Consider the following 12,781-nt stretch of genomic DNA (forward strand, 5'->3'; position numbering starts at 1 on the left):
ATGGAGGAGAAGGGATTACGGCATGGCCACCCCTCCTGGGGGGTGATTTTTCGCTTTCTATCTCTCTATCTCTCTGGCAAGTGCACATGCCCTATAGAAAAAAACCTCGCTTCAAAAAAAAAAAGATTTAGAGATAAGGGACCAGCAGGTAGCATAGTAATTAAAGTGCCAGACTCCCATATGGCCAACCGTGGTTCAAATACTGGACCTGGTGGCTTGCTTTCTCATTTTTCCTCGCTGGTGAGCACATATACCCTATAGCAAACTTAAAAATAGTAGCAAGAATAATAAATTAAATAAACCATTACAAGATCTAGAGATAAGAAAACTAAGGAAATTCTATAATCGCATCAAATGTAGTCTTGTATCAGCATAAAAAAACTAACAAAGTTATGCTTTAAAAATAATTGAATTTAACAAAAAAAAAACTAACAAATTCAACTATAATTTTACACAGAAAAAATGAAAAATACTCTTGTAAATATTTAAGGTATTATAAGTATAACTTTTAAAAAGAAAAATAGGGCTAGGAGGTGGTGTGGCAGTTAAGAAGCTGGATCCAACATAGCCAGTTTGCAGTTTGAGTCCCGGACACGGTAGCTTGAAAAACATGCTGGGCAGGAGTACCTGTTTACCCAGAATCCTGAGAGAAGAACTGGAGGAGAAAGAGCTCCAGCATGGGCACCCCACCTGGGGGGTGATTTCTCTCTGTCTGTTTCTCTCCGGTGAGCATACATGTCCTATGGCAAAAATCTAAACAATAAAAATTTTAAAATACTTTACTGTACTTTCAAAACATGTTTTATTTTGTTTTCTAACTGATTTTCAGTAAAAAAGAGGTAACATTTATTTATTCACTCACTCTGTACTACATACAGAGATACATATTTATTCACACATACAAAGCTATAAAGTTTGAATTATATAACCAATACTCACGAATATAAAAAGGTACAATCTCAAGAGCCAACTGAGATATTCCCTAGCAACAGATGTTAGCAAGGGCAAAAGGAGGGCCAGACTGTGGCACAGTGGTTAAGGTGGCTGGATCTCACATGGCCAATTGAGTGGTTTGAGTCCCAAACCTGAGAGCTTAAAAAACATGCCAGATGTGTCTGCATGCACGCCCAAAATCCCAAGAGGAGAATGGAAGAGAAAGGAGGCATGGCCACCACCACCACCGAAGGGATGCTTTCTTCCTCTCTGTCTCTGATGAGCACATGCACCTTCTGACAAATTAAAAAGTAAGTAAACAAAATAAAATTCAAAAAGCAAGCACAGAATCCTTCAGCAATTCCCCCAACAATAAAATCTTTTTTAAAAAAGAGACAAAAAAGTGTAAAAGGATTGGCTGCATTACCAAGGGGAAGGACATAATGAGACAATCTGAGGTAAAAGACCATGGACATTATTAAACAGTGAGATGTTCCAATGAAAAAACCCTTTTACCAATTCAAAAGAACAAAATATTTTTAAAGGACTGTGTTCGTAAGCCCTCCTCATGGCTCACCAGTGACATGTTGGTAACGAGTACGTCCCAGCATAGAATGCATGGCATGTCCCATTTCATGGAAAAGGTTTTCCATCATTCCAGGAGTTAATAAAGTTGGTGAGTTCCTTGAGGAACGTGGAAGATTCAGCATAAGAACTACGACCGGGAGTTGATAATCTCCATCTTCCTTTAGTCTGCCACCACGGATTGTGAAATGGCAATCCTGTGGAAATCGGAAAACATAACAAGAAGAAAATATTAAGAAATCTAAATAGTTGGATAGTTTTAATAAACATAAAATTATATCAAAATATGAATTTAAATTTACTTAATTCTATTCGTATTCTATGTATGTAGTTACAGACATATTTTTCTGAACATTTTATTCTGCCAAAATTTCAGTTTTTTGAAACACAGATCTTGTATTGATTAATTCACTCATTCACTCCAAAAACACTCATAGTGCTGATGAGTTGCTGACGCTGGAAATACATCACCCAAAGGTGAGATCTATGCCCTCATGACGTCCACAAGTGAGAAGGGACAGACATTAGGTACTGGGGGAAGGGACAGTAATATTCATTTCGACTCTTCTATGTGTCAGACGATGAAGCAGCAGGCACTTTCTATGTCCGCTGTCTCCATCCCTTGGAAGTGAAGGGCTCTAAAACTCATCAAGAAGGAATCTGGAGTAACTTACTCTGGAACAAGCCCTACACTGAGATCCACGGACAGTGTCTCACTCTTCACAACTCTGTGAGGCAGGTATCTTACTTCCCCGGTGAGAAGACAGAAATGGAGTCTTGGCAATGTAAAATAACATGTGCAAGGACATCCAGCCGGAACTGCTCCATCTGGGGCTGACCCCAGGTCAACTACCAGGAGCGCCACTAAAATAGAGTCTCCACCTCCCTTCAGGCAATGAGAAAGTCTGATGGCCGGCACGCAGGTCACCTTCAACACACACTAGCCACACCACTTTGGAAAGTGGTTTGCCTCTGTGAACCTCATCTCTAAATGCTACCTTGTCAAATTCTGCAGTGGCCGTCCAGATTTTATAAGCTTGTGTCTGTTAAAATGCCTTTGGAGGGGTCAGCAGGTGGTTTGGTGGTTAAGGAGCTAGACACCCCACCCCCATGGTTTGCCACAGTTTGAGTACCAACGGCTTGGAACTCATGCCAGGCATGTGTGCGTGGGTGCCCAAAATCCCAAGAGGAGAATAGAGGAGAAGGAATTGTGGTATGGCCATCACCCCAGGTGGGGGTGGGGGGTGATTTCTCACTTTCTCTCCCTCTGTGTCTCTGATGAGCATACATGCCTTATAGTCAAACTCGCTTTAAAAAATAAAAATAAAAAAGCTTTGGAAATCAGGAACCACTACTCAAATGTCATCTGTTAACACCTGTGTGACCTGAACTCTTGACATTTCCCAACAATATGCATGAAACTGCTGAAGCCCTTTAATCGGTAAAGCTGGGATGAAGATAAAGGGGAGGAAAGGAACCTCACATCTTCCACGTAAGGAGCTAACTGGTGGGGGTAAGGTTTCCGTATCGGCAGAGCTTCTGCGATTTTAAACAAGGTTCACTGTCAAGTATGGAAAGGACTTGAGAGCTGGTGTTCTAGTCAGAATGTCCGGATTCAAATCGTAGCACTTTTAGCTGTGTGACTCTGGGCAAGATACACAATCACTCTGGCCTCAGTTTCCTCAAAATGCTAGAACCTAGTTCGAATGGCTGAGGTGAACATCAGAAGATGTGATGTGTGTATAGGGCTCCAGGCACAGAAAAGGACGTATGTCCGGATTCAAATCACAGAATCTTTAGCTGTGTGACTCTGGGCAAGATACACAATCACTCTGGCCTCAGTTTCCTCAAAATGCTAGAACCTAGTTCGAATGGCTGAGGTGAACATCAGAAGATGTGATGTGTGTATAGGGCTCCAGGCACAGAAAAGGACTCACAAAATGTCAGCTCTCACTATCGCTATCACTGTCATTATATCATGTCCCTGGAAAAAGTGGCGGAGATGGATTATTATGTCCATAACCTTATTTTTACATCCTAGCCTAATTCCAAATTTACTCCTACTAATACCTTTTAAAAATAACAGGACTAAAAAATTATATATAGTTCATATTAATACAACTGCTTATCAGTTCAAGAGAGACCAAGTTGTAAATAAAGGATCACCTGATGTGGTTTATCAGCTCGCTGAAAAAAATCACAGTAAATGTACCCCAATAATCCTTCAGATTCATGAACGACAGCCTAGAAAAAAAATTACAATTAGTGATGAAAGAGCCCACTGGAAACTCTGAAAGTGGGAAAATATCCCTAACACAAGAATCTGTGCATTACATAAGCTGAACATAAAGACATTTCATTATTTTCCACATCCCATATTATCTTAACAAAGACTCCTCCCACTCTTTTGCTCCATCTCTTGAATGATTTTGATTTGGGAATTCTGTGCCCAGAGCTCCTCCTCGTGAAGCCTCCTGTCCTGATGCCAGTCCTCTATGGCGCTGCCAACCACAGCTCTCCACAGGCTGTTTATGAACCACCGAAAAGCTGTGGGAAGCAGTGCCACCTGGATAGTTTTAGTAGCAAAAATACTTTTCTTCACATCTCAGAAGGCAAAGACACGTGCTCATGCAAATGATAACCCCTGAGTTCAAAAGCAACAAAATGCAGCTCCTAACTTCACTTGAAAACCAGTATCATCATTTATTCTCTTTCCACAAAGGGCCTATAAGAGACACAGCTCATAGGAGAGACTAGACCACTAGTCTCCACCTTGTCTTTGTAGAACTTTGTGATTCTATCAGAGGAAATCTCAAATTTGTGCTTTAAAATTCCCTACAAGTCTGTCTTCATTTATTTAACAAACACCTACTAAGCACATACTCGGTGCCAGAAACCGGGCAGGGCATTTGAGGTACAGCAGTGAACAAAACAGGCACATGGCGCTGCCTGGTGGAGGTCTGGTGAAGCTTCTTGTCACTTGTACTTTGTCCTTTCTGTCCTGTTACCAATTTCTTTTTTTAATGATATCTCTGCATTTTATCAGTCTCTATCAATTTTGGAAGTTCATAACATATAAACAGATATGTAGGTAAGTAAATACCTACATATCTTCCCACACTGACTCTCTTTAATCTCACTACCATACCTATTCCATGCTCACAAAACAGCTGAGACAAGGAGATACTTTACATTTCTTGAATTACAAAGAAAAGTACACTGTGGTAAGCCAGAAAGCAAAAATGAAACAATATAACTATCTCCACAACACAAAGCCCCGGTGACAAATACATGGGTCAAGAAAGCCTCAAAATCACAGGAGGAAAAAGTTTAAATATTCACACCTCAAAAAAAGTGGGCCTTAATAGAGGAAGAATGAACTGTAGGCTTGAAAATACTACAAAGTCAAACGAATCAGAATACAGGCTATAAATTAACATCTAATACAAATATAAGCCCTGTAACATAAAAAGGGGGTTGGACAGAAAAGAAAGGCAGCTAATGCAACTGATTTTGGAATTAACCAGAGTAGACACTTAGTATGGAGGGTATATAAAAAGTATTGACAAAGTTTCCTATACCTGTATTTGTGAACATATGAAGGTGGTAATATGAAGAGTCTACCTTTTATCAAGTTCCTATAAGAAATTATTTTCTCTGAGAACTCTACTGTTATATGTTTAAATCCTTTATGCAGGGGCCAGCAGGTACCATGGTGATTAAGGTATTGGACTCTCAGATGACTGTCTAAGGTTCAAGGCCCGGACCTGGCAGCTTGCTTTCTCACTGTCTCTCTCTCTATTTTCAGTACATGTACTCTATAGCAAAATTCAAATAATATTAATAATTAAAAAAAAGAAATAAAATAAATAATTCTTTAAAAATTAAAATAAAAAATAAATCCTTTATACCATATACTAAATCAAAAGTGGCGATTTGGATCTTTTTTGTGAATCAGAAATAAGACAGACACACTCCATCGGGGCAACGCTAACTGAAAGATGAAACTGCTGTAGACTCAGTGACCAAACCAAAAGGACATGGAGATGCAGCTCCCTGCCCCACAGGAGGCTTACCAGCTTTCGGACATCCTCACACCACACCTCTCCTTTTGCAGGCTGCTCCACATACAACGAAACCCCCAACAGTTTGTTAAACAAGATATTCAGGCCTTCCATGCACGCTCCAAGGGAGAAAAACGGGCAATATAAACTAGGCTCAATATTATACCTAAGAGAAGGAAGAGAGGAGCAACAACATTTCTCTTTACCTCAATTTGTTAGGGTAAAACTCAAGTTAACTTTTCATTTAATATTTTAAATAGTAGTTACTAAAAAAATAATAAGTAAATAAAAGAAACAGAATATATTAGTCCTGATAGTAATTAATTAGAGTAAGCATATTTTCGCCTGTTCTTGATCTCTCGCTGGCCCGGTTAAGCAGTCTGCATCAATTACTCCCAACTGTCTACATTCCTTTTTTATGTTCTTGTATACAGAATGGGACCAGGTCCTCTTATATCACCTATAATTATGATTATATAATAATTAACTCTATTGTACTCTTATCCATGAACTGCATATAATAATATTGGCCTAGCTGCTGTGTCACAAAGGTAACAAAGGACCCTATAAGATAGGAAGCCCCATTGCCAAACCCAGGTTTAAACCTCCAGCTGGGCCTAAACACTATGTGCCTAGGGGCCCAAAATCCCGAGGAGCTGGAGGGCTGGGCAATGCAGATCACAGTGGGACGAGGCCCAGTTAGGGTGCTTCTCTCTCTCACTCATTCTCACTCTCACGTGTGTGTGCATGCACATACATGCTCTATCAAAAAAAGTAATTATAAGTTATAAACAATCATACAATATAGGATAATTTATGAAATGTTGGTCTTTAAGTACATAAATATTAAGGAAATGAAAATCTTGAGGCACTCTAAGTGAACTCAAAGTTCTCATTTGGTAAATTATTTGTTCATGGAAAAAATGACTGTAATAAAAACAATTAGATCTTAATGTATCTGTTTTATAATTATGTATGATAAATTGGGGATGACATAACTGGTAAGGTTAATTATTCTTCATCTAAAAATGACTTTTTTATGTCCTATATATTCCAACATAAACCAAAGCAAATCCAGTATGTGTAATTTGAATCTTGGCTTTTGAGTAATTAAATCAGGCCAAAATTTATAACCACAGCCAAAAATAATGGCTCTAAAAAATGTTAGGTGCTCATTACATTTCTACTTTCTGTTTTTAACAAAATATAAACAAACATGGGCCAGCCAGCAGCCTGGTGGGTAAGACAGTTGGATATATGGCCTACGGCACAGTTTGAATCTCAGATCCAGTGTCTTGAAAAACACCAGGCATATTAGGACATAAATAAAGCATTAATTAAAAAAAAAAAAAAAAAAAAAAAAAAGAAACAAAAAACTTGTCAAAAAGTCTCAAGAAAAAAAAAATGTTTTTAATGGGACCAGAAGGTGCCATGGTGGTTAATATGCTGGATTCCACATGGTCACCTGCAGTTCGAGTCCTGGGTCTGGTGGCTTGATTTCTCTTTCTCATGAGCACACATGCCCTGTAGCAAATTAAAAAATTCATAATAATGATCAATAAAATTAAATAAATAATTTTTAAAGCAAAATAAAATAAAATGCCAGATAATGTGTATGCACGTGAGTACATAGATGAGAGAGCACACACACACACATACACACATACACACAGTGAGACTTGGTCATGATACAATCCTTTTTCCTCTCCATTTCTCCATTCTGTTAGGATCCTGAACACACACACATACTTGCCAGTATGCTAACACAAGGGCCTGGATTTGAACCATGGTTGATCATGTGGAATCTTGTTTCCTCTGCACAGTACTTAATTGCTATGCTACAGAGTCAGCCCTCAAGAAAAATTTTTAAATATTTTTAACTAAATAAATATAAAAATGTAACTTAACAAAGCTGTGGGATACAGTTAAAGCAGTACTTATAGAGAGATTTGTAGCAGTGAATACATATATTAGAAATACATAAAAATCTAAAATCAAAAGTCTTCTACCTTAGGTAGCTAGGAAAAGGGGGTGGGGGGCAAATTAAATCCAAAATAAAGAGAAGAACAAACAAATTTTAAATAAAGCAAAAATCAATAAAACTGGAAATAAGAAATCAACAGAAAATAAATGAAAGTGAATGCTGGTTCTTAGAAAATATCAATGAAATTGACAACCCTCTACTTCGGTTTCCTGAGAGAGAAGACAAATTATTAATAACAGAAATAAAAGAGAGGACAAAACTACTGATCCAGGGAACATTAAAAAGATAATAAAGAGGGCTGGCCCCCTGATCCAGTGGTTAAGGAAGCCAGATTCCACATGGCTGACCACGGTTCAAATCTAGGCTGTGGCAGCTTGAGAAACACAACAGACATGTAGGTATGCATGCCCCAAATCCCGACAAGAGGAAAAGATGGAAAAGAGATTGCAGCATGACCACATCCCATAGCAAGGTGCCTTCTCCTCCCTTTCTCTGTTTTCTCTCTCTCTCTCTTTCTCTCTGATGAGCACATGTACCCTTTAGCAATTAATAAAACGGATAATAAAAAATAATACTATGAATAACTCTATGCCCTCAAATTTGAAAATCTGCATAAATGAATCAATTCCAACAAAAACACAAGTACCAAAACTCACACAAAATGAAATAAATAATATAAACAGGTCTCTATCAAAGAAATTAAATCAATAATTAATAACATTCCAAAACAGAAAGTACTGGGTCTAGGTAAATTCACTGTCAAATTCTACCAAACATTTAAGGAAGAAATTCTACCAATTCTCTACTATCTCTTCCAAAATATGGAAACAGAGACAATGCTTCCTAACTCTTTCAGTGAGGCCAGCATTACCCTAATACCCAAGGCAAAGACATTACAAGAAAGAAAAACTACAGACCATAAACACATAAAAAAATAATTTCTGTAGAAAATATTAGTGAGTAAAATACAATAACATATAAAAAGAGTTATATACCATGGCTAAAGAGGATTTACTCCATGTATGCAAACCTCAACATTTTTTAAAGATTTATTTTATATATTCATTCATCTGTTTTAATTTGTCCAGACACACACACACACACACACACACACACTGGAAAAGTAAAAAAGCAAGCCACCAGGTCTGGGACTTGAACTATAACCAGCTATGTGGGAGTGCACAGCATCTTAATCACCATGCCACCCGCTGGTCCTAGCAAACTTCTACATTTGAAAATTAATTCTCCACATCAAAAAGCTAAAAAAAAAAAATTCACATGATCGAATCAATAGATGTGCAGAAAACCATTTTAAAATTCCAACAGTCATTCAGAGATAAACTCTAAGCAAAGAACAGAGAGAAACCTTCAACTTGATAAAAACATCTACAAAAATCCCTACATCTTAAATCATAATTATTTGTGAAAACTAGATAGTTTCTCTCTATCAGGAAAAAAGCAAAGATGCCCCTTTGTACCATTCCTATTCAGCATACATACTAGAAAGTACTCACTAATGTAATAAGAAAAGGAAATAAAAGCGATAGAGGAAAAGATAAGTCATAAAGTAGGAGGGAAGGGAAGGGAAGAAAGAAAAAATAATTTTAAAAAGAAATAGGAAACTTAAAAACAATAGGAAAACAAACAACTCAATTATAAAGTAAACAAAAGATATAAATAGACACCTCACCAAAGAAGACATACAAAAGATAAATAAGCACACATAATACCTTTTCCCCCCAGAAGACAAATGTACTTGCCAGAGAGTGACAGAAAGACCAAGAAGGAGAAGATAATTGTCTTCCCCTCCCATGGGGAAGGGTCACACACACGCCCACACACAGCATGTTTCTCAAGCTGCTGGATCTGGGACTCAAACCATGAGGTTGGCCTTGTGGAATGCAGCTGGGTTCACCAGGCCATGGATCCAGTCCAACACACATAATATCTTAACGGAGCCAGATCCATGTGGCCCAACACAATTCAAATCCCAGTCCTAGCAGCTTGAAAAACATTCCAGCCACGTACATGCACACAATCAAAATTCCAACAGAATGAAGAAACAGAGATGAGATTGTGGCATGACCATACCTCAGTGGAGGGTGCTTTCTCACGGTCTCTTTCTCTCTGTGTCTCTCTATCTCTTTCTGGCAAACACATGCACATTCTGGCAATTATTAAAACAAAAAAAAGATGTACAACATCATATGTTACTAGGGAATTACTAATTAAAACAACGAGGTATCATTACACACTTATCAGAATGGCCAAAATCCAAAACATCAACAATACTAGATGCTGGTAAAAATGCAGAGCAACAAGTCTCATTCATCACTGTGAGTATGCAAAATGGTCCCACTTCTTGGGCCAGTGGGTGGCATGGCAGTTTAGGTGACTGGCTCCTAACATGGCTGACTGGGTGGTTTGGGTCTCATTCGTGGCAGCTTGAAAAACACACTGGACATGTGTGCGTGTGAGCCCCAAACCCTGAAGGTAGAATGAAATAGAAGGGGGCTATGCCATGGCCATCCCCGCTGGGTGGTGCCTTCTTACTTTCTCTCTCTCTATCGCTGTCTCTCTCTATAGATGCTCTATAGAAAATTTTTTAAAAAGTACTGTCACTTTGGAAGACCATTTGACAGTTTCTCTACCACCTTAAAATAATGAAACATTTACTTGTTTATCAATTTTAGATATCTATTAATTCCCCTCATCCTACCTCACCTTCCTGATCTGTTTATATGTATGGGTGTAGCTATAGATATACCAGTGTACTCTCTGTTAGTTTCACTAAGTGACAGAGAGGAGAGCAGAGCTAACCACCTACAGTTTACTGACCATCCCCAGAAGAAATTCTATGCTTTACAAAGACTATTCTGGCAGTGGCATAGAGGACAGTCTAAAATGCAAAGATTCATAATTATGATGGCAACAAAAGGTTCACTGACAAATGTGTTTATTTTCCCTAAATTTAATGTACAAACTGAAAAATATCCCAACCAAGGTCATGACGACCACGATGATGACAACAATGATGGTAACAATGATGACGCAACTAAACATTTGGTGAATTCTCACTATGACATTGGGCTAAGCCACTTATATGCATCTCATTTATCAGCAAAAACAATCCTACAAGTGAATATTACTACCCCCAAGTTAGAATGGAAAACAAGAGAGAGATTTACAAGATAAGTAGTCTTCTCAAGGTTATAACTAATAAGTAGAAAGGCTGAGATTTTCTTTTTCATTGCATGATAATGGCATTAGAATTGAAAAAAATAATCATAAGGGTATGTTTTTGTCTAGGTTAAGGTATTAGTTTCCCACAAATATTTGTTACAAGCTATAGTAAGTATTAAAATACTTAAAGTATTAAAGCACTATACAGTCAGTCCTCCACATCCACGGGGTTCCACATCCATGGATTCAACCAACTGTGGATGAAAACTATTTGGAAAAAAAAGCAAGAAAAAAAAAAACACAAATAAAAATATATACTATAGGGCCATGGTGACATGGTGGTTAAGGCACTGGATCCCATATGGTTGACTGTCTGGTTCAAGTCCTGGACCTGACAACTTGAAAAATACTATGCACTTGTGCGTGCATGCCCAAAATCCCAAGAGGAGAATAGAGGAGAAGGGACTGTGGTGTAGCCATTTCCCCTAGGGGTTATCTCTCACTTTCCATCTCTCTCTGTCTCTATACAGTGAAATAAGTGCCATAAGCAAAAAACACATACGTGTGTGTGTGTGTGTATACTCCACATAAGCATTTACATTGTTTTAGGTATATCAAGTATTTCAAAGACAACTTAAAGCGTATGATAGGATATGTATAGGTTATATGCAAATACTACATCATTTTATATAAGGGACTGAGCATGTGCAGATTTTGATATCTGGAACAAATATTGGGCTGACACTAAGGGACAACTGTATCAGTAGTTCTTACACACATCTTCCAATATGCTCGCATGAGTGACACAGGAGCTCATACTCAGACATTACAATTGGAGTTCACTCCCCAGGCTCCATAATGATGGGAAAAAAAAAAAAAAGATTGAGAACCACCAACTAAGACAAGAAAACTGAAAGAGAAGTGAGTGTGGTGATAAGAACGTAGAGAACAGGACACTGAAGGTACATATTAAAGAAAAATTTTACGAAGTAGGAAAAGGTAAGCACTGTTAAAAACCAGATGTCAGAGATGTTGGAGAGTAAAGTTACTGAACTATAATTGGCAGGTGGCTGCTAACTCAGAGACTAGCTGGCTAGATGACAGGGCTATAAATCATACCCCAGAGATCAGACAGAGGAAGCATTCGGGAGAGACTGCTACTGAGAGAAGCTTGGCAGGAAAAACTGAGAAAGGACCACAGTCTCTCCAAGGGTCATGGGTGGGCTAATTACTTGTGTTTTAAGATAAGGGCTATCTAAGCAGGACTGCAGGCAAAGGGGAAGAAGATAACAGAATGGAAGAGATTGGTGATTATGATAAAGTTAGAACAATTTGTGAAGGAAGCCTTGTAGTGGTATGAAATAATATTATCTTACACAGCAACAGTGCTTTATGACTTGCAAAAGCACGTTCTCATCTAGAATCTCCCATATTCCTTAGGGAATTCTAAAAAGACTGATGGAGGAAGAATTATTATCTAATTTTACTCAAGGAAACTGAGGCCCAAAGAGGTCTGCGACAGTCTAAGGCAGTCTGATATAGGAGAAGGAGCCCTAGGTTTGAAATAAAATACTGACTACATTTCTTACTAGTTTTACGCTTTCAGCAAGTTATTTGATGTCTTGGGATCTCAATTTTCTCACCAGGAAAATGGGAATACTTCCCAGCCTGCACTGATGGTTAGAGAAATGGATGCAAAGAACCTAGAATGGTTCCTGTAGAAAAGAAAGCCCTCCATAAATTAGTCACTAGTATTACTATGGTCATAAAGTGACAGAGCCAAAACTAAATCCAGAGGTTTTCAGTCCTACCCCTTACAGATGCTATTACCTATAAAAAGAAAGGCAAATTTTGTGAAGAAGCTTGAGTCAATGAACATTAATCACCTATGTGCCTGACAACTCCTCGATGTAGAAAAAGTAAGACACTATAACCATAAAGAATGATCAATCCAAGTGATCAGGGGTCACAAGAGCAGGGGACAAAAAGCGGTGGCACACAGATGAGGCTGTGATTAATTCTGCCTGCTGAA

General features: G+C 38.2%; 1 protein-coding gene across 1 annotated transcript in view; it reads right to left on the reverse strand.

Moving 5' to 3' along the window:
• The window catches only part of MIPEP (mitochondrial intermediate peptidase), a 187,687-nt gene that overhangs the window by 111,451 nt on the left and 63,455 nt on the right, over positions 1–12,781 (reverse strand). Inside the window, exons 11-13 of the mRNA XM_006159527.3 lie at positions 5,595–5,748; positions 3,685–3,762; positions 1,511–1,715 (exon numbers count right to left, since the gene is read on the reverse strand). Coding sequence (XP_006159589.1) covers positions 1,511–1,715; positions 3,685–3,762; positions 5,595–5,748 — 437 coding nt within the window. The remainder of the gene's footprint in view (positions 1–1,510; positions 1,716–3,684; positions 3,763–5,594; positions 5,749–12,781) is intronic.

This window comes from Tupaia chinensis, unplaced genomic scaffold (genome assembly GCF_000334495.1).
Source record: "Tupaia chinensis unplaced genomic scaffold, TupChi_1.0 Scaffold000634_1, whole genome shotgun sequence".
Lineage (NCBI taxonomy): Eukaryota > Metazoa > Chordata > Mammalia > Scandentia > Tupaiidae > Tupaia > Tupaia belangeri.